Here is a 19,391-nt window from a genome sequence, read left to right as displayed (position 1 = left end):
CTAAACCTTGATAACAGAGAGGCATTCCCTGTTCTATTTTATCTAGCTGAGTGCTAAAATAGGCTATAGGTTAATTCTGCCCCTTACTGTCCTGTTAATACTGCATTAGCATAGCCATTATGTGATGTTACATAAAGTTGGAATGATTTTGAATAATCTGGGTTGGCTAGTGCAGGGGCAGTACACAAATCAACTTATGGACATATGGATGTGTTTCTTTATAGTCTTCATCCATTGAATGTTCTTGCTTGCTTTCATCATTAGCCTCAAATCTGTTTGTTGAAATTATTTGGAGACCATTAGTGAGACATGTGGAGTAGCATTTTGTACTTGGTACCACTGTGTTATTTCTTGATTTGATTCAGCTTCAACAGCAACTTCTTGTGGTCCAATAATTATGTCTCCTGTTGTTAGTAAGTTTTACTTTCCATAATTTCTTTCCAGGCTGAATCATATTCATCATGCACATTATTTTGATCATATAACAAAGTGCAGTGTAAGTCATCTGATACACATTCCATTTCTGGATGCATCGCTTGTATCCATGGTTTCCATGTTGTAAAATTGTCATAGAGATGTTGTTCCATTAATTTAAGCCAACACACTACTGGTTTAGGCTGTTGTTGTTCTTCATAGTGGCTACCATTTGCCATGCATGGGAAGGGAAATCAACTCCATCCAGACCGCACTTTATGTCGGCATTTAATTTGCATGAAACATCTCGGCCTAATTGGTTAATTGGTGTTGATTCTGAAAATGATATTACAACTTCCTGAGATTCAATGGTCAGTTCTAGTGGCTCAGTAAACTTTAATGTTTGCATTTTCCCAGAGAAGCCTGGTGTCCTGATCATTGTATTGGACAGGGGGATGTGAGCTCCTTCCGGGACTATCACTGAATGTGTGGCTGTATCCACCAGAAAAGGAAGTGTTCCCCCAGTGCTCTCCCACCGGTGAGGCTGAAGCTACCAATTGCAAGTGCTCCCCACTTGCATTCTCTGGGCACCTTCAGAACCAATCTTGGTTAGACACGTCACCACTTGGACATGTTCTAGTGATGTTTCCCGGTTGTCCGCAAGTCCAAAAATAAGCTGATTGCTGAACTAAGTCACCTGTTGTCTTCGGGAGTATCCTCTCTTTCTGCTCACTTCTCTCCTTGGGTAATTTGGATCTGCAGATTGGAGCAATAGCCCACTAGAACAGAGATATTATTAACATAAATGTACTCTGTTTTTATTTTACCTTTTTACAATTCGTTTCATTTTATTTCTAATATTCATATTTGCATTTCCGTATTTTTCACCAATCACGCTCCAATTACATCACTTGTCCATTATTCAAATATGATTTTCAGCATATACATTTTTACTGGGTGGCATTAGTATAGCATTTAAAGCTTATTTACAGCAAACTATTGAAATAATTCATGAAATCAAATCACAATTAAGCAGCATACAATTCAATTATGCCACTTCATAATCTGTAGACTATATACACCATGGCTTGTTTGCCTAGGGCTCCAGACATTCATTGGTGTCTTTGTGAGCTCCAGACAGCCATTTGATTCCAATCAACCTCTGCTACTATTTTTCCAACAGTTGTAGGTTTCTGTTTAGGCAGCTCATAATGGTATTCTGATTTAAGAGAATTAATTCTGTTAACTAAGATTGATGTCACCATTCCTTGCTCCCACACAACCTCTCTCTTTCTCATAGTAAAATGCTCCTTTAATTCTCTGCACTACCTGTCTGCTGCTTCTGTCACATTATCAGGTTGGAACTCCCCCCATGGAAGCAGTTCCATGCCAAGCTCTGCTTTTATTGATTCTGGACTATTTAATAATATGTCCAGTACAGGTCCCAATAATTCTTTTTTCCAAATTCTATTTATTTTCAAGTGGAGAAAAATAATTTTAGCGTCCCTTAAATTATGCCATTCTGTTAGCAACCACAATTTATCATTAATTAATTCTGCCGATTGCCATTTCTTGATTCCTTCTCTATTTAAATAAAATCTTTCTAACCAGAAATGTGTACCTATTCCCTTTCTCTCTATTAATAAATCACTTTTCATTATTTTGTTGTTTATCGGAGATCTACTCCCATTACATGCCCTTGTAAAAATATTTTATATTCCTTATTAATGTACTGACTAAAGGTCTATTTGAATAAATTAACAGTTCCCCATTCTAAATTTCTATTAGTTTGCAAATCCGTTCCCCATATACTTTTTCTCTAAATTCAATCCCTCTATATTGATTAACAAATCTTTTTACTTTTACATTATAACACTTTACTGTAGTTATTGTTATAGTTAATTGCTTATATACTTAGGCTTGATGTTAACCAACTCAATCATTTAATTTATATTCTATTTCTATCTCCAAGAAACATTATTCTAAAAGTTTTAAAAGACAGTGCTGGCACTTTCTTACATATAGATGAAATTAAACACATTTCATCTGATTGTACCAGTCTCCCAACAGCTTTAAATGAAATCACATCATATTAAAATTCAGTTCACATTAAAAACAACAATTTTATCGAATTCAAATCACAGAAGGCCTCTATTCACAAATCACCACTTCTATTCCATGCTCCTCATGGCTTTTAAAGACAATAAGCAGACATAAATCACAGCAAAACCTTAGACAAGGTTTTCCCAGAGGACGTATAAAAAGCATTTGTGTAGCTCTCATTTTTATACAGTATTCAGGGCTGATAAGAGTATTACCCCACCTTTTTTCAGTTGGATCCCATTACAATCAAAAGGTACCTTATTCCCCATGTACATAAAAGGACTCCTGCTTCTGGTTAACTCTTCAGACATTGTTTACTAGACACTAATAGGTTCAAAATTTAGCTTCTTGTTGCCTCTGATCAAGGCCGTGTTAGCGCTTCTTGACCTCAGGGCAGCTTTCGACAATAGACCACAATGTTCTCCTAGAAACCGTTATTATTTACATTATACATGTTACCCCTAGGCATCTTCGCAACATTTATATCTTCGCAACATTGCCAAGATTGGAAATGCCTTATCCCTGCATGTTGCAGAAACATTAGTACATGCCTTTGTTACTTCAAGGCTTGACTACTGTAACGTACCACTGTCAGGATGCACCAGCAGAAATTTAAATAAACTTCAACTAGTTCAAAATGCTGCAGCCAGGGTCCTCACTAAAACTAGAAAATTTGAATATATCAGCCCAGTTCTGTCATCACTTCATTGGCTGCCTCTTAAATTCTGCATCAATTACAAAATTCTGTTATTAACGTATAAAGCTCTACATGGGCTCGCTCCTGAACACCTTCAAGAAATTATTTCCTATTATGAGCCTCCACGATTACTCAGATCACAGAGTATTCAATTTTTAATAATTCACAGAATTCAGAAGGCCTCAGCTGGGGGAAGAGCTTTTTCTTATAAAGCCCCCAAACTCTGGAATGATCTTCCAGAAAATGTACAGTACTCAGACACAGTCGCAATCTTCAAATCTAGGCTAAAAACTCTTATGTTTAGTTTAGCTTTTGGTAGTTAATGCTCCCCCACAGATAACGGCAACAGATCCAAGGGGTTCATGGACACAGGGAATTATAATAAACTGAGATGCTGGTGTGGTCCCGCCGCTTCACACGATCACTCAGGTTTGTTGACAGTAGAGCGGAGGGATGCCAGTGTTTCAGGATGCTCCCGCGTTTTTGTGTCCTTCTGGTTCTCTCATTTTAGTTAAAGCTGTCACAGTCAGATCTGCCGGAGTCATTAGCTACACTCTGGAAATGTTCACATTTTCTGCTTTACAAACACCAAACAGATTAAAACTAATTCCATCCCTTTTACTTTTTTCAGAGTAAATGACTGCCCACCTGTCCGGCTGGACACTAATGGATGACTGCCGAGCTCCTATAATCAAGGCCATTTTACTCTTTCACATACTCTTTTTTCTTCCCATTAATTATGTTTCTGTTTTTCACATTTTCACAGCCTTTGATAATCTCTTGAATAATACCAGGCTTCTCCATGTCCTCCCAAATATATCACAACCCTAATTATTATTTCCAAACATGATATTTTACGTTGCTGAATAGACATTATTTGTTATATCATTAACAATGTTTTTGTTTTTTTCGAGCCAAGTTTTACAAAATAACAGGCTTCAGGTCTCAGACCTTGAGCTGGTCCTTTCTCACCATTGCTCCGTATGCTAATAGGGCCAATTGATAATAAAAGTTTAAAACTATCACTGTCTCCGGCCCCTGCCTTTGGATTTGGTTTATGTAAGAGCCTTTGTTCACATAAAAAGTGTATGTGTGATGTTTACCAGAATTCTACTGAACTATATTGGGCTTCTTCAGTGTCACTTATAAGCTTTTTCAGGCCTCACAGAGCACACAGAACAACTGTCTCAGAGAGAGCCAGCTTTACAATTCCAATATTAATAATTATAGTATTTTCTATTAAACATTATTCTTTTAATTTATGTAATTCCAAATTTAATGCTTAGGTCAATGTTGTAGTCATTTAGACCCGTCATGACGATACACATGTTTAAGAACTTGCACTCTATTGGACAGTTTGTTTCCATCCTTTTCCGCCAGCACTTTCTGAAAAAATTCAAATGTGTATCACAGGTCCTTGGGGTATCTCAAATTTAATTGTAGATTAAGCCAAACAAGACTGCACACCCATTTGCCACATCTCCCAGATGTGCATCCTTCAATGACGATGCAGACATCCTCAGGTGGATTCGTAGAGTCTGCTCCAATACAGTTTTCTCGATTTCTCAGACTTCATCAAGATGTCATAAAAGACGAAAAACATTTTATTAATTATACACTTAATGACGCTTTTGTCCAACTAAGAGCACAATCCTAAACCAGTTTTAGTTAAAAATATAGGTAGCAAATCCTCATTCCTGCAAAGTGTATTGTTTCCATATTTTTCAATAATATTTATTTAAAGGATAAGATTACTGATTGCCCTTATTTTTCTTATGGTTGTAACTCCAAAGAAATCAAAATAAAATCAACAATAAATGTATGTTTTTACTGATATCTGACACAAAGTTCTATGGATCAGATCAACAATGCATCCACTGCAGTCTGGGGCATTGACACCTACTGAGACTCTGTGCTGCTTCTGTTGCAATTTGTTTGTCAAAAAATCCACAATCTACCACTGTGAACACTCAGATGCTAAACAATGGAAATGGTTAATGCTTGTGGTAAACAAACTTCAGAAATTCTGAGGCTTCTCTGTTTAACCCAATCAACCCTAACCCCGCATTTTGCGGGGTAGAAACACACCTTATATAACCAGCTTTGTTAGTCTTGAATGTCTGAATGTGTCTGTGTGCTCCGTATACCGTTAGAAAGCGCAGATCGTACCGTTTCTAAAAATAGCGCTCTCATCGCAGTGCTGTGAAGCCTCTGGGAGTAATCCAGTGTGAAAAAACACCTAAAAATCAAGGTGCTCCTTCAAAATTTGTGTGTCATATTCGTCATGAAATGGTGTAATTATACTCGCTATAATAAAAAAAGAAGACGCTGGAACAAAGGAACAAGCAGACGGCGTTTACTTTCAGTTTCGTTTTGACTCAAATGAAGTCATCTCACGCTGTCTCTGGGCAGAAAACTATGAGTCATCAGCAAAAACATATTCCTATTATTGATTTATAGGTTTTCAAGGTTTTTATAGGTTTCACATGAAATAATAATGCATTAGATCAACAAATATAAACTAAAAAGCTTAAATTATTCTTTATTGTGTATTTTTATCTTTAATAGCTATATACATACGGTTCATATAAACAAATGCACTGTGGTTGTAAATGACCAACGATTAAAATGTGCAGATTCACAGTGTACGTCTGGTATGAAGGGTCAGTGGAAAGAAGGTTCCTTTGAATTCTGACAAACCACAGAAAGGAAGTGAATGTTACAACATTTTACTGATAATATAAAAGTCCATTGCTCATCTTAAGCAGCAATACCACCAGCTCTGCAACAGTGTGCTGAAGCAGCCATTGGCCGGTGAGTCTTTTTTCTTTAAATATAAAACAAAACAGCAAGTGTTGTGAATTTTGAGATATAAACCTCAAAGAGATAAAAGAAAGGAAGAAAAAAGTAGTTGTATTACTGGGTAAACAGTGGGTTTTGTGAATCTTTTTTTTTTTTGCATGTATTTTTAGTAACGTGTAACAGATGGGCACATTTATTAAATTTAGTGAAAAACTGAGTAATTAAATAACAGATAATGAGTAATCACCTTTGGGCTTCCTCTATGAGAATTTTAGAAATAGTTTAACAAAACCTCCATAACCTTCATAATACCTGAACATTTGAATGTGATTCCATTCTTATGACAATAATAATAATAATAAATAATTCCAGTTGTCATGTTATAAATATGGGTCGCACAGTGGCACAGCAGGTAGTGTCGCAATCACACAGCTCCAGGGGCCTGGAGGTTGTGGGTTTGATTCCCGCTCTGGGTGACTGTCTGTGAGGAGTTGGTGTGTTCTCCCCGTGTCTGTGTGTGTTTCCTCCGGGTGCTCCGGTTTCCTCCCACAGTCCAAAAGGTGGTGGTTTGGCGACTCAAAAAGTGTATGTGTGTGGTGGCCTGTGAAGGACTGGCGCCCCCTCCAGGGTGTATTCCTGCCTTGCGCCCAATGATTCCAGGTAGGCTTTGGACACACTGCGACCCTGAACTGGATAAGCGCTTACAGATAATGAATGAATGTTATAAATATGTAAAGTAAATAAATCATACCTATTCATTACAAGAGCAAACAATTCCTTCTCATGGTTTATTGTAATGTAATGTTTATTTATTGTAATGGAGTTAATATAAAGTTTCTGAAAATGATAAAGACCAAAAAGGATTTCTGATAAAAGTTATATATTCCAAAAAACAAAGCCATGCACTGTTCACTAGTAGATGTTGTAACTCTACAAAATGGAGAAGAATTCTTTTGTTTCACAATGAATAAAACTGACATGTTTTTCCTGTGTGCAAGTTAATGAATCACCATCCTGCATATCACTACTGTCCAATTAAAAACATCTCCATTTTTGGTGATTTTTAGTATTCTACATTATTAGAACACAGCAGCAGTCCTTCACATTATGTGAAATTTTCATGATGAATAAACCAAGAGAAATGCTCCAAAATTACTCTGAATAAAATCTTTTTACATTCACTTCCATTGAAAGTTGAGAAGGATTTTCCTTTCTCTTGTAAAATAATAAGTTTGGGAGATACATTTATTTTTATTGGACAGTGTTAATATGCTAAACTCTTGCACAGAACAGTTTTACTTTACAATAAATAGACATTGCTGATAACTTAAAGTTTTAATTTATTCAAAATCGCAAGAAGCAATGCATAGAGTATTTAGTGTATATTTATATGGGCAGAAGATTAACTAAATATGAAGTTAATCTGATGTTTTAGGCCTTCACTGTAGGGCCTAAACTATAAGAAACCATTCTTTTCTGGATCTAGTTAAAAAAAATTATCATGTTTATGATCTACATGACAAAGAACCAGAGGATAGTCCAAAGAAAGAAAACAAAGCACAATTTCACCAAAATAAAATGCAGTTAGTCTTAATTTTGACCTGATCATTGAGCTCTGATGTAGACGGTGTAACATTCTGAATTTTAAATGTCTGTAATCAAAGTGTAACTCAAAGGTCACACTGAAAACTGATCAGTGGACAAAGATATTTCTGCTTATTTGGTAACAAAACCTTACAGAACATTAATAGATCTACTGATTTCTGTCTCCTTTATAGAACTGAGTCATCATGACTTCAACCCCAATACCAGAAACAACCCTTCCTGAAAATGGCACTGAGAACTATGACACACAAATGGATTCATTGGATATGTTCTATCTAGTGGCCAGTGTGATCATCATTGTCCTGGGTCTTACTGGAAATGGTTTGGTGATCTGGATTGCAGGATTTAAAGTCCGGAAGTCAGTCATCAGCATCTGGTACCTGAGCCTGGCTGTGTCTGACTTCTTGTTCTGCTTGTTCCTTTTCTTCATTGTCTTATGTATGATCACAAGCATCTGGATTTTTGGACCGTTCTTGTGCAATTTCATTTTCTTAAACATTTCCCTAAATCTCTTCTGCAGCATCTTCCTCCTCACCATCATCAGTGTGGACCGTTGTGTGATTGTTATGTTTCCAGTTTGGGCTCAGAATCAGCGCACAGTGAAAAAGGCCTCTATGATAGTTGTTCTAGCTTGGCTCATCTCTGCAATATTTAGTGTTCCAGCACAAATTTTAATTTTTTTTGAAGCTAATAAAACGCTATCCAGTGAGGAATGTGTAGCGAATTATTCTGCAGCAATATCTATATATGAGCTCATTTTTATATTTGTGATCCCGTTCCTGATAATGATTGCTTGTTGTGTCATCATAATACGAAAACTAAAGACCATGCAGATGGTGGCATCCAAAAAGCCTTTCAAGATCATGACGGCACTGAGTGCCACTTTCTTGATCACCTGGTTGCCTTTTCACATATTTACTCTGATGGATATAAACAATGAACAAAATGATTTTTTACAATTTATGAGAGTAATTGGCTTCACTCTCGCCAGTGCTAATAGCTGTCTGAACCCGTTTCTTTATGCGTTCATGGGGAAGGACTTTAAGAACCAGTTTTATGCAATTCTGTCAAAGATTGAAAATGCAATGGAGGAAGAGGACAACCAGAACATTGACAGAGGGAGAAATCTGACCCACGGACAAAGCCAACATACAACCACCATTTCATCTGTTCTGTGAGAGTAAAAATGTGTCTTTACAAACAGCCACAAATTCATTTCCAACTAATTTTCTAAATGCTTTATTTTTCCTAATGTTTCCTAAATGCTTTATATATTATTATTTAATTAATAATTAATTATTTTATTCATCTTGTTAATCTCCATGTAATATGTAGTGTCTTTACCTGTCCAATTTTAGCTTGGACATGTAGGTCATCATGTTAGATGGCTTTACATATCATATAGCAGAATTAGCTAGAATTAATTATTATTAATGAATTATGCTCATTGACCCGCTATAGGTTCTTGGCTCCGAAATTGAATCTGGACTAGAAGGAATAATTCCGTACAAGAAAGGTGCACACACAACCAAATAACCAAGCATTGGTTTTATCACACAACTGTTTTATTAAATGTAATATCAAATAATGAATATTGATTATACATTCATATAATGAAATGGATTAAAGCAATACATGAGGGAGCAAGGAGATTAATATATGAGGGAATTTCTCTATGATAATTACCCATAATTCAAATTCTAATTCATAATTCTAAAAGGACTATAGTTTACCCCAGCAAAGCATTTGGCACCAACCTCCTGACCTATGAAATAAATGAAACCATGTGAACTTATGTTTCCAAGGAGCATTGTAGACACAGGCCTTGTAGCATTGCAGCAGCAGTCGTTCCTTATCTCCCATTTGGCCAGAGACACGGTCTTAGATACGGCAACCACTCCGTCGGAGCTGGTGGCGTTCTAAAGGACTTTGTGGGAATTCTCCATCATCGATGATCTGCCTCCTTGTGTGAGACACGTCCATGCAGGTTTCTCCTGAGCCTTTGCTCAGAAGGTCATTCTGAGGGAGCATGTGGCCTTCTTCTCCGTCGCTGATCCTGAAGCTCTTGTCACCACTTTGAGGGTCAGAGGCCTGAGGTCTTCTTTATGCTCTGGGCATGGCATTGAGCTTTGCTGGAGTTAAACTGTAGCTTTCCTTAACTATATCATTTTCTAGTAGAAATAAAAATAAAACTTCAGGATGGAATGTCTAGTCTCTCTTAGCTGAGCTTCCAGGCTGGGAGCAAATTCTTCTTCATTCCACTCCTCCTCTTTCCTTCTCTCTAAATTTTCTTTCCCTGCTCTGGGTTTGTTCTGTCTGGACCCTGCTTGTGGAGCCCAAGACTGTTTAATAATTTTCATTCTTTTACCACCCTCCCTTTAAAAGTTTTTGTAGCCCTCAGTACGATTATCTGAGCCCAAATTTCTCAGCATAGTTTGTAAGCATTCGATGCTGAACCTTGCCACCGGAACAGTTATTCTCCATGTTCAGAAACATTTGGACCTGCAATGGAAAAGAGGCCTAAGAATCAACTTAAGGTAATATGTACTTGTTTGTGCAAAATTTACAGCTTGTGTCCATTTTACATTTTTGTTATTTCAGTCACTGAACTCTTCAAACATTTGTTGAAAGGTAGTCTTTAGTAGAGAAAGTATTGTTCCTCTCTTCACTCACTCTCCACCTGTTCAAGATCAATCTTTGACAGAAATTCACAGCACTGTTTCTTACAGTCATTCCCATTTAATATATCAATGATAGGGTTAAGGACGAATTGCACAGGAACATTTCAAATCACAGTCATCTTTGAACATTGAGATGATAAAAAATGGTGTAGAGAGACAGAATAAGCAGTCAGGCACGGCCAGACTCAGGTACCAGGTGCTTTTGACTGACTTCTTCATCTTAAAACTGACAAATCACCAAGCCATTTTCAGCTATACCCAGGATTAAGATGAATACAGTTACCACACAAATGATAATACAGTCCGTGTCCCAGTCCTATAAACTATCAGAAAATTTGTCATTGTGGTGGTACCCTCAAGGGTCCATTTCAGTACCTTCAGTTAGGAAACACGATTGTACCATTTTCTATAATGTTTGTAGATTGTTAAATTGTTTGTATTGTGGGGTGTTCATACACCATGACTTATATTTTGTTCTTTAATTTTACACAATTCTATCATGAATGCTTTCAAATATTCTTCTTCTCCAGAGAATGGAACCAATCCTTACTCTAAAACCACTGTTGTGACTTTTTAAGGTACATTTACACTGTTTGTACCTTAATGTTCTGGTACGGTACCTTTTTTCTTAGAGTGTAGTCAGGTTGGTATTGTTTGTAGATATTCTGTTTAGCGGCTTCTTCTGAGGCAGCAGTCATAACTAAAACATAGCTCAGAGGCATTATAACATTTCTTGCAAACAGAAGTAAGTGTATAGCAAAGAAAGTAAACTATATTGCACCTTTATTTCTTATGAAGTAATTTCTGGCAGGTTAACCACAAGGTTCTAGGCAGAGCTTTGCCAGTTTATCGTGTCATATTTCAAAATCTCCCACCAATATGAGCTAACCAATCACATTCATCCCCACCTGTTGGCTGGTAGCAAATTACATTTTTTCTTGGCTGCCTCTATAACCATATTGAGTTGTCATTTTTCACAAAAGATTTTTGCTTTTCAATTTAGATTTTATGTGGTTTATATGGAGATGTGTGTGTGTGGTATTGGCACAGCTGAAAGTGTCCAGAGTGGGTGCACCTTAAAGTAGCTGACCTTACACAACTTCACATGATTAATCACTCAGTATAAGGGGGTTCTCAATATATACATATTTATGGAACTTACCAAAAACCTATACCTAAAAAAGTATTTGTAAGTATTAGTGTTTGTTTATAACGAGGTGCCAATGATTTCTCTCCAGCAAAGTTTCTTAATATTTTATTGTTCAGAAGAAGAAACACATAAAAATAAACAGTGTTATGGAGAGGAATTGGTGGCCACCCTAATCATATCCCTTCATGATCCAGCTCTGATTATGACTCGTGTGAATGTGTGTTTGTGCGGAACAGTCAGAAAGGAGAGTATGTCTGTGAGTGCACTCGCACGTGGGGAATTACCTCTGGCTGACTGGGTGGGCTTCGATCCAATTTGGGTAGGCCCCTAGCATCCATGAATCACAGTCGTTATTAAAGAACCTTTAAAGAGCCACACCCCAAATTCAGCAGAGGACTGTGGTTGGATAGTGAATACTTTTCATTGCGGTATGAGGACAGCACTGTTTTTAGCTGAAATACAATTCCTGCTTTGCATTTTGCTTTGGCACGTTTACATCACCACACAATGGAAAACAATACAGTTGAGCTGATTGCATTTTTAGGTGGGTTGTTTTGAATTCTGACACAAATCCAGCATTTTATCTTTTAAATGGAAATTGACACGTATTGTTTTTTCTGGTAAGAGACAGAGCGATGTTAAATCAATGTATTGAATACTTGCTTTTCATTTTGGCATGTTTAAGTATGTCTGTGCTTAAATGTAATCTCATGTATATTGCAATTCAGTGTGACGTCTATTTTTGAAGTTCCTCAAAATGTAAAGCAATACAGTTTTGTACTGGTTACATTTCCAGGTGATTGTATTCAATTCTGACACTAATTCAGCGTTTCATTTTTAAATGTGTTGTTTTTCAGTAAAGAGTTCAAGCAACGTGAAAAAAATGGAATTGTGGTTTTGCTTTTCATTTTTGCACGTATTCTGCATGTTAGTATGGAAAAGCAATGATGTGTATGGATTGCATTTCACATTGTAACTATTGCAGTGATTGCTATTCAATTTGGCATTAATTCCTCTCCATGCAGTTGTAGACACAATCTGCATTTATATGTGCATGAGCAGTAGAATCATACACTGCATGTTGGTGTAGATAAGACACAGTCTCCTTCATTAAGGACAGCAGAGTTAGACAAAATTCAGTGCATATTTTCTTTCTGAAAGATTCAGAAGATCCAGAATGGCACAGAATTTCCATGCATAGTTGCAATTGCCTGCAATAATATATAAATGGCTGTAGCTGTATCCACTCACTATTCTATTTGTTCTTTTTGTACTTGTACTACTCCCATTCTGTTGTTATGTATGTACTTTGTTTGTAGTATGTTGTTATGGTTTTCATGCAATAACCTAAAATCTTGTGTTTAATAATAAAGTCTTACTCTGTGGTTGGCTGTTTATTGGTTGGTTGGTAGAGTGTTCAATATGTGATGCAAGTCATTTCCGCCTGTTCTGTGGAGGATAGTGAAACATACCCAGGTTTCTGCTCACTACAAACACAGGATTAGCCTTAGACTTGGTCTATTCTGCCTGAATATTTTCTATCTTGTTTAATATATAAAACTGGCCCTGAGAGTGTGAACAAGGAGGGGTCAGAACAGAGGAACTCCCCACCCCTTCCCGTTCTCTTTCTATGTGTCTATTGCTGCTATTTTGTGTTTGGTTTGACTGAGACAGCCCCATGTTGAGGCGTTGCATGTTTGTCCTGGGCTTTCTGCCCTAGCCTGACATGGAAGAACCAGCTTTTCTGACCAACTCTATTTCTGAGTTTGTGATTTTCTTTCAGTTTGTGTTTTCTATTTTTCGGGTGGGATCAGAGTTGTGTATTCCTCTCCTTTTTTGTTCACTTTTAGTTTGTTGTGTATCACTTGTTATTTTTGTTATATTCTTACCCCAAAAGCTTTTGAGAAAAATAAAAAGCTTTTTTCGTGTATTTGATCTGGTATCAGGTCTGAGGACAAGTCCACTCTAATTATTTTAACAGGATGACCTGCTAAAATAAATCACAAAAATGAGTGTAGAGACAGTAGGTTATTTTAAGATTTTGGATGATTTGTGTGTATAGCACATCAGTCTTGTGTGTATAGCATTTCTTTTCTGCTACTGTAGACATTCTTACTCAATGGTATTTTTACAACATATGAGTGCTGGGGTACAACACATAACCTGTACCTGGATGCAAATGCAGTAGATGTCCAAATTGTGGTTGATGGTTAATAACTTCTGAACATCATTTACACAAATTTTATTTATGTATTTTATTAAAATCTCTGGATAAAAATATAGTTTGTGAAATGATAAAACAAACTACACATATCCCCACTGCATCACAGTATATTATACACCCCATATCCCCAATTTAATCAATCTAGATAGTGATGACTGAAGTTTTTATTTGCAGCATATACTTGTGCCTCTAATTGCAACTTCTTATTGAACAAAACTATATAAAACGACAACTTACCTTTACAGTGCAATTGTTAGAAGTGACATGCATTAAGTAAATATTCATATTCTTCACAGAGGGCCATGCAATAGCTCCACTTTGAGAACCACTGCTTTAGTGAATGTAAATGAATATGTAAACATGCTTAATATCTCCACTTTTCTGCATATTAAATGCAACATAAATTATTCTTGAGGACTGCTATCCTCATAGCAAACCAAACTCCCCCTTGTGTTTGTTTTCATTCAGAAGCCTTCATGATTTAAGGTGGAACGGTATATTTGTGTAAGAAGCAGACAGACCAAAAGTGCTACTAAACTAAACAACTGAAGTTACAACTGAGTCTCTGTGGTAATTCAAACAGTGATTAAAAACTTACAGACAAGTCAAACTTATGCCACGTACAAACAACAGTCATTTTGTCCCTCAAACACAACCATTCCACTTCAAAAAACTTAGAGCTTCTGAATATTAACAAACCAGAGAGAACAGTAGATGTCCTCTTTAAGTTAAGTAATACATATGAAATGGCAAAAATAGGTTTTAGAAGCTTAGAAGCACCAAAACTCTAAGAGCAATGTAGATTTTGCTATTTTTTCCTTAACAGGTAAGCAAGTAATTTATGAATGTAAAAGTGCAGACGTTTATGGGCAAGTGATTTATGTGTTTTAAATTAATAAAATTAGTTTCCCGAGCAAACAAGGGATGTAAAGACAGTGATTTTGTGTTTAAAAATATTAAGTTTGGAATAAGAGTTGTTGCATTGGTGATTTTAGCCTTATATAGCCTTATATGCCTGTTTAAAGTGGAAATGGAAATCAGATAGGAACCTGCACAGTGAATAGCTCCTGTATTAGCCTTGACAACTGACTCATGTAAGGTGGAACTAAACTTTTGAATTTGAAAATTGTGAATAATAACCAAACATCTGCCTCATAAAATTGCATTTAAGAAGGAAGGAAGGGAGGAATTGTAAAGAAGATACAAGTCCTTGTCTACAGAAAAATGTAAGGTGGAAATTAAAACTAAAATACGAGTCTGATAAATACAGAAAAGTGTACATTGTTTCACTAAAAAAGCTAGCTATACTAACAAAAGGCAAAATGAGAATGACCTACAGACATGAAGAAAACAAATTTCTAGCACAGATGCTTTTCTTATGTTGTGCTGTTTCTGAGCCCAAATAGGAAACATTATAACCATGCTGTTTTACACTGATGATGACAAAGTTGTGATGATGATGAAAATGGCCATGGACATGAAAATGAAACCTAACTTGCATATGAAACACCCAGATGTCCACAAGTATTTGTCCATATAAACAATGTTAAATTGCAGGAATTTCATACAGTGGTGCTTCAAAAGTCTTGAGAAATAGACTTTTTTTAAAGACTATTAATATAATGTATTATCTTCACAAAGAAGCATAAAATGAAACCAGGCACATGCACAGGTCAGTATGTCCAATGTTGAGCATTGGTTAGAGGGGTAAAAAGCCTCACCCCACTCCCAGCATTGGATTGTGGAGCAGTGTAAATGTTTGAGCACATTTAATAACTATTTGATAAGAATGAATAGTGTCTGGGATTCCAATCTAATCATCCAACATTAGTATCTGATCTCACTAATGATGTTGTGGCTAAATGCTATCAAATCCAATAAATATTCATCTTATCTGATGTAAAACCTTTGCAGAAGAGTATAGACGGTTACTGCAGCAAAGCAGCAAAGCAAAAAAACTCCCTATTGATATAAGAAATAAAAGATGTAGGTGACATTTTCTGAGTAAACATTTTTTGTTTTGTTTTGTGTCATGTCACAGAAGATGCTGAGTCAGACAGCACAGGCTTTCTAAATGCATAACTGGCTCAGTTTGCAGCACCAGTTGACAATGTTACTCAAGTATTGCTTTTGATACAGTCCTGGACTTTGACCAATAAATGTCACTGAAATTTCCTTGCAGCTGCTCGAAGACTGGCTCCCGTTTTCATCAAATCATCCACAGTAGATATTTTTAAGTCATTAATTTATTCATTCATTGTCTGTAACCACTTATCCAGTTCAGGGTTGTGGTGGGTCCGGAGCCTACACAAATCATTTGAATAAATACCGAGTAAATAAAACTTGACTTAAAAATTGTGCAGCAGGTAATGTCACAGTCACACAGCTCCAGGGACCTGGAGGTTGTGGGTTCGACTCCCGCTCCGGGTGACTGTGTCTATGAGGAGTTTGGTGTGTTTTCCCAGTGTCTGCGTGGGTTTCCTCTGGGTGCTCTGGTTTCCTCCCACAGTCCAAAAACACGTTGGTAGGTGAATTGGTGACTCAAAAGTGCCCGTAGGTCTGAATGTGTGAGTGTGTGTCGCCCTGTGAAGGACTGGTGCCCTCTCCAGGGTGTGTTCCTGTGATTTTGGCTAGGCTCCGGACCCACCGTGACCCTGAACTGGATAAGGGGTTACAACAATGAATCCATCCATCCATCCATTATCTGTAACCGCTTATCCAATTTAGGGTCGCGGGGGGTCCAGAGCCTACCTGGAATCATTGGGCGCAAGGCGGGAATACACCCTGGAGGGGACGCCAGTCCTTCACAGGGCAACACAGACACACACACATTCACTCACACACTCACACTTTCGAGTCGCCAATCCACAACAATGAATGAATTAATGAAATCATATGTGTATACTTCACAATACTTTACAATTAAAACACATAAATCTCACAGTTATGTGGAATTTACTGATAACAGATTTGTGAGAGTTCAGCTCTTCTGACAGTTTGTTAAAAGGGGAGAAAATTGAAAAATAGAAGAGATCATTGAAGGCTTTGCATTACCAGTGGCCAAAATGTGAAATATTGTGAGGAGCACTGGACTGTAAGTGGTGTCCATGGCAAGTAATTCTTATAGAAAAAAACACACTTATATCCACAGCAAAACAGAATTTATCATCATATTTATTGCATAAATATAACATATATGTTCCCCTTGTGTATGTATTGTGTAACAGCTAATAAATGTTATGACAAACTTGCTACTGGTCACGTCATAGCAAAGCCCCTCCCCAAGACCATTGACAAAATTCTGACCCTTCTGAAAACAAGTAACTAACATCAGAGATTTCACAATTCAATGTTTAAAAATAGCATTTATAAATCGTTTTAAGAAAAAGAAGAGAAAAATAAAAACATCAAAAATCTTGTATGAAACCGGTCACAGGATAATACACACTCACCCAGCGCACTCTTACACTTACACCTACGGGCAATTTCACACAAACTGGAAACTGGATCACCCGGAGAAAACCCATGCAAACACAGGGAGAACATACCAAACTGAAAATAAACAGGAAACACTAATATGAATTTAAAAATAAACACTAATATTTAAATGATGTGTATTAAAAAAATTTAAAAATATAATTTGATACATATACATTAAATATGCTAAAGGCTCTGATGGTACCAGGACAAATAAGGTATTTACAAAGTTAGTTGGAAATAAATGTATGGCTGTTTGTAAAGGTGTGCAATGAACTGTTTCTTATTTATTTATTTATTTATTTATTTCTCACACAGAACAGATGAAATGGTGGTGGTATGTTGGCTTTATTTGTGGGTCAGAATTGTCCCTCTGTCAATGTTCTGGTTGTCCTCTTCCTCCATTGCATTTTCAATATTTGACAGAATTTTATAAAATTGGTTCTTAAAGTCCTTCCCCATGAACGCATAAAGAAACGGGTTCAGACAGCTATTAGCAATGGAGAGAGTGAAGCCAATTAGTCCTAGAAATTTAATTCTTATTTTGTTTATTTTCATCAGCATGTATATGTGATAAGGCAGCCAGCAGATAAAAAAAGTGGCACTCAGTGCCATCATGATCTTGAAAGGCTTTTTGGATTCCACCATCTGCATGGTCTTTAGTTTTCGTATTATAATGACACAACAAGCAATCATCAGGAATGGGACCACAAAACCAAATATGAAGTCATATATAGGTATTGCTGCAGAAGCACTCATTTTACATTTCTCATTGGTCTCATTGGTTACCGTTTTATTCTCAGAGTCAGGGATAATTAGCGCTGGAACATTAAATATTGCAGAGATGAACCAAACTAAAACAACTATCACAAAAGCCTTTTTCACTGTGCGCTGAGTCCGAGCCCAAATTGGAAACATGACAATCACACAACGGTCCACACTGATGATGGTGAGGAGGAAGATGCTGCAGTAGAGATTTAGAGAAATGTTTAAGTAAATCATATTGCACAGGAACGGTCCAAAAATCCAGGTGCCTGTGATTCTATAAAAGACAAAGAAGGGAAGGAAGGAGCAGAACAAGAAGTCGGACACAGCCAGGCTCAGGTACCAGATGCTGATGACTGACTTTCGGACTTTAAATCCTGCAATCCAGATCACCAAAGCATTTCCAGTAAGACCCAGGACAATGATGATCACACTGGCCACTAGGTCGAATATATTCAATGGACTCATGTATGTGTCATAGCTCTCGGGGCCATTTTCAGGAAAGGTTGTTTCTGTTACTGGGGTTGAAGTCATGATGTCTCAGTTCTATTAAGGAGACAGAAATCAATAGATGTATTAATGTTCTGTAAGGTTTTGTTACCAAATAAGCAGAAATATATTTGTCCACCATTTGCAGAGAAATAATATGTACTAGTGAACACTGCATGGCTTTGTTTTATGGAATATTTAACTATAAATTAATATCTTTATATATGTTTAAAAAAAATAAAAAGACTCACCGGCCAATGGCTGCTTCAGCACACTGCTGCAGAGCTGGTAGCATTGCGGCTTAAGATGAGCAATGATCTTTTATATTATCAGTAAAATTTTGTACCATTTATTTCCTTTCTGTGGCGTGTCAGAATTCAAAGGAACTTTCTACACTGTGCCCCTGTAAAAATTGTACACTGCACACTTTAGTCATTTGTCATATGCACCACAGTTCATTTGTTTAAACAGAGAAGCCTCAGAATGTTTTAAAGTTTGTTTATCACAAGCTTTAACCATTTTCTATTGTTTAGCATCTGAGTGTTCATCTTACGCATGAGCAGTTCTTGTGTTTAGCGTGTGTGTGTGTGTGTGTGTGTGTGTGTGTGTGTTTGTGTTTGTGTGTGTGTTTGTGTGTGTGTGTGTTTGTGTGTGTGTGTGTGATCTGAGAATATAAGAGCTGTTCCAGAATTTTAGTCAGCAACCAAAAAGTGTTATTTAAATATTATTTAAAAAAGTAACGTAATATACGTTTTCAAGAATCAAAGGTAATTTTGGGATACTGCAATGCCAGATCCTATTTTCTGGAAGACTTTTTTGACAAAGAAATTGCAGCGGAAGTAGCACGGTGGCTCAACAAGTGTCAATGTCCCACAGCTCCTGCGTCCTGTATTGTGAGTTCAGTTCCCACCTTGAGCCACTGTCTGTGAAGAGTTCACCCTGTATCTGCATGGGTTTCCTCCAGTTAGAGAAGTATGAATATTT

General features: G+C 36.8%; 2 protein-coding genes across 2 annotated transcripts; one reads left to right on the top strand and one right to left on the bottom strand.

Annotated features, from left to right (window-relative positions):
• Positions 1-7,806: 7,806 nt before the first annotated feature.
• LOC136676540 (chemerin-like receptor 1) lies at positions 7,807-12,010 on the top strand. Its single transcript, XM_066653629.1, has 2 exons — positions 7,807-8,725; positions 11,967-12,010. The coding sequence occupies exons 1-2, from the start codon at positions 7,807-7,809 to the stop codon at positions 12,008-12,010; spliced, it is 963 nt and encodes a 320-aa protein (XP_066509726.1).
• A 5,491-nt stretch (positions 12,011-17,501) lies between these two features.
• Positions 17,502-18,452, bottom strand: LOC136676539 (chemerin-like receptor 1). The gene has a single exon (XM_066653628.1). It carries the CDS (start codon positions 18,450-18,452, stop codon positions 17,502-17,504), a length of 951 nt encoding a protein of 316 aa, XP_066509725.1.
• Positions 18,453-19,391: the final 939 nt, after the last annotated feature.

The sequence above is a fragment of the Hoplias malabaricus genome, chromosome X2, assembly GCF_029633855.1.
Source record: "Hoplias malabaricus isolate fHopMal1 chromosome X2, fHopMal1.hap1, whole genome shotgun sequence".
Classification (NCBI taxonomy): Eukaryota; Metazoa; Chordata; class Actinopteri; order Characiformes; family Erythrinidae; genus Hoplias; species Hoplias malabaricus.
This window is presented reverse-complemented; position numbering and strand designations above follow the sequence as displayed.

What these genes read in the sequence shown, in the direction of transcription:
- LOC136676540 (XM_066653629.1), top strand. Translation starts at nt 7,807, where the DNA reads ATGACTTCAACCCCAATACCAGAAACAACCCTTCCTGAAAATGGCACT. An exon ending in AATGGAGGAAGAGGACAACC is followed by an intron (nt 8,726 to 11,966) that starts AGAACATTGACA and finishes ACACAATGGAAA; the next exon opens with ACAATACAGTTGAGCTGATT.
- LOC136676539 (XM_066653628.1), bottom strand. Translation starts at nt 18,452, where the DNA reads ATGACTTCAACCCCAGTAACAGAAACAACCTTTCCTGAAAATGGCCCC.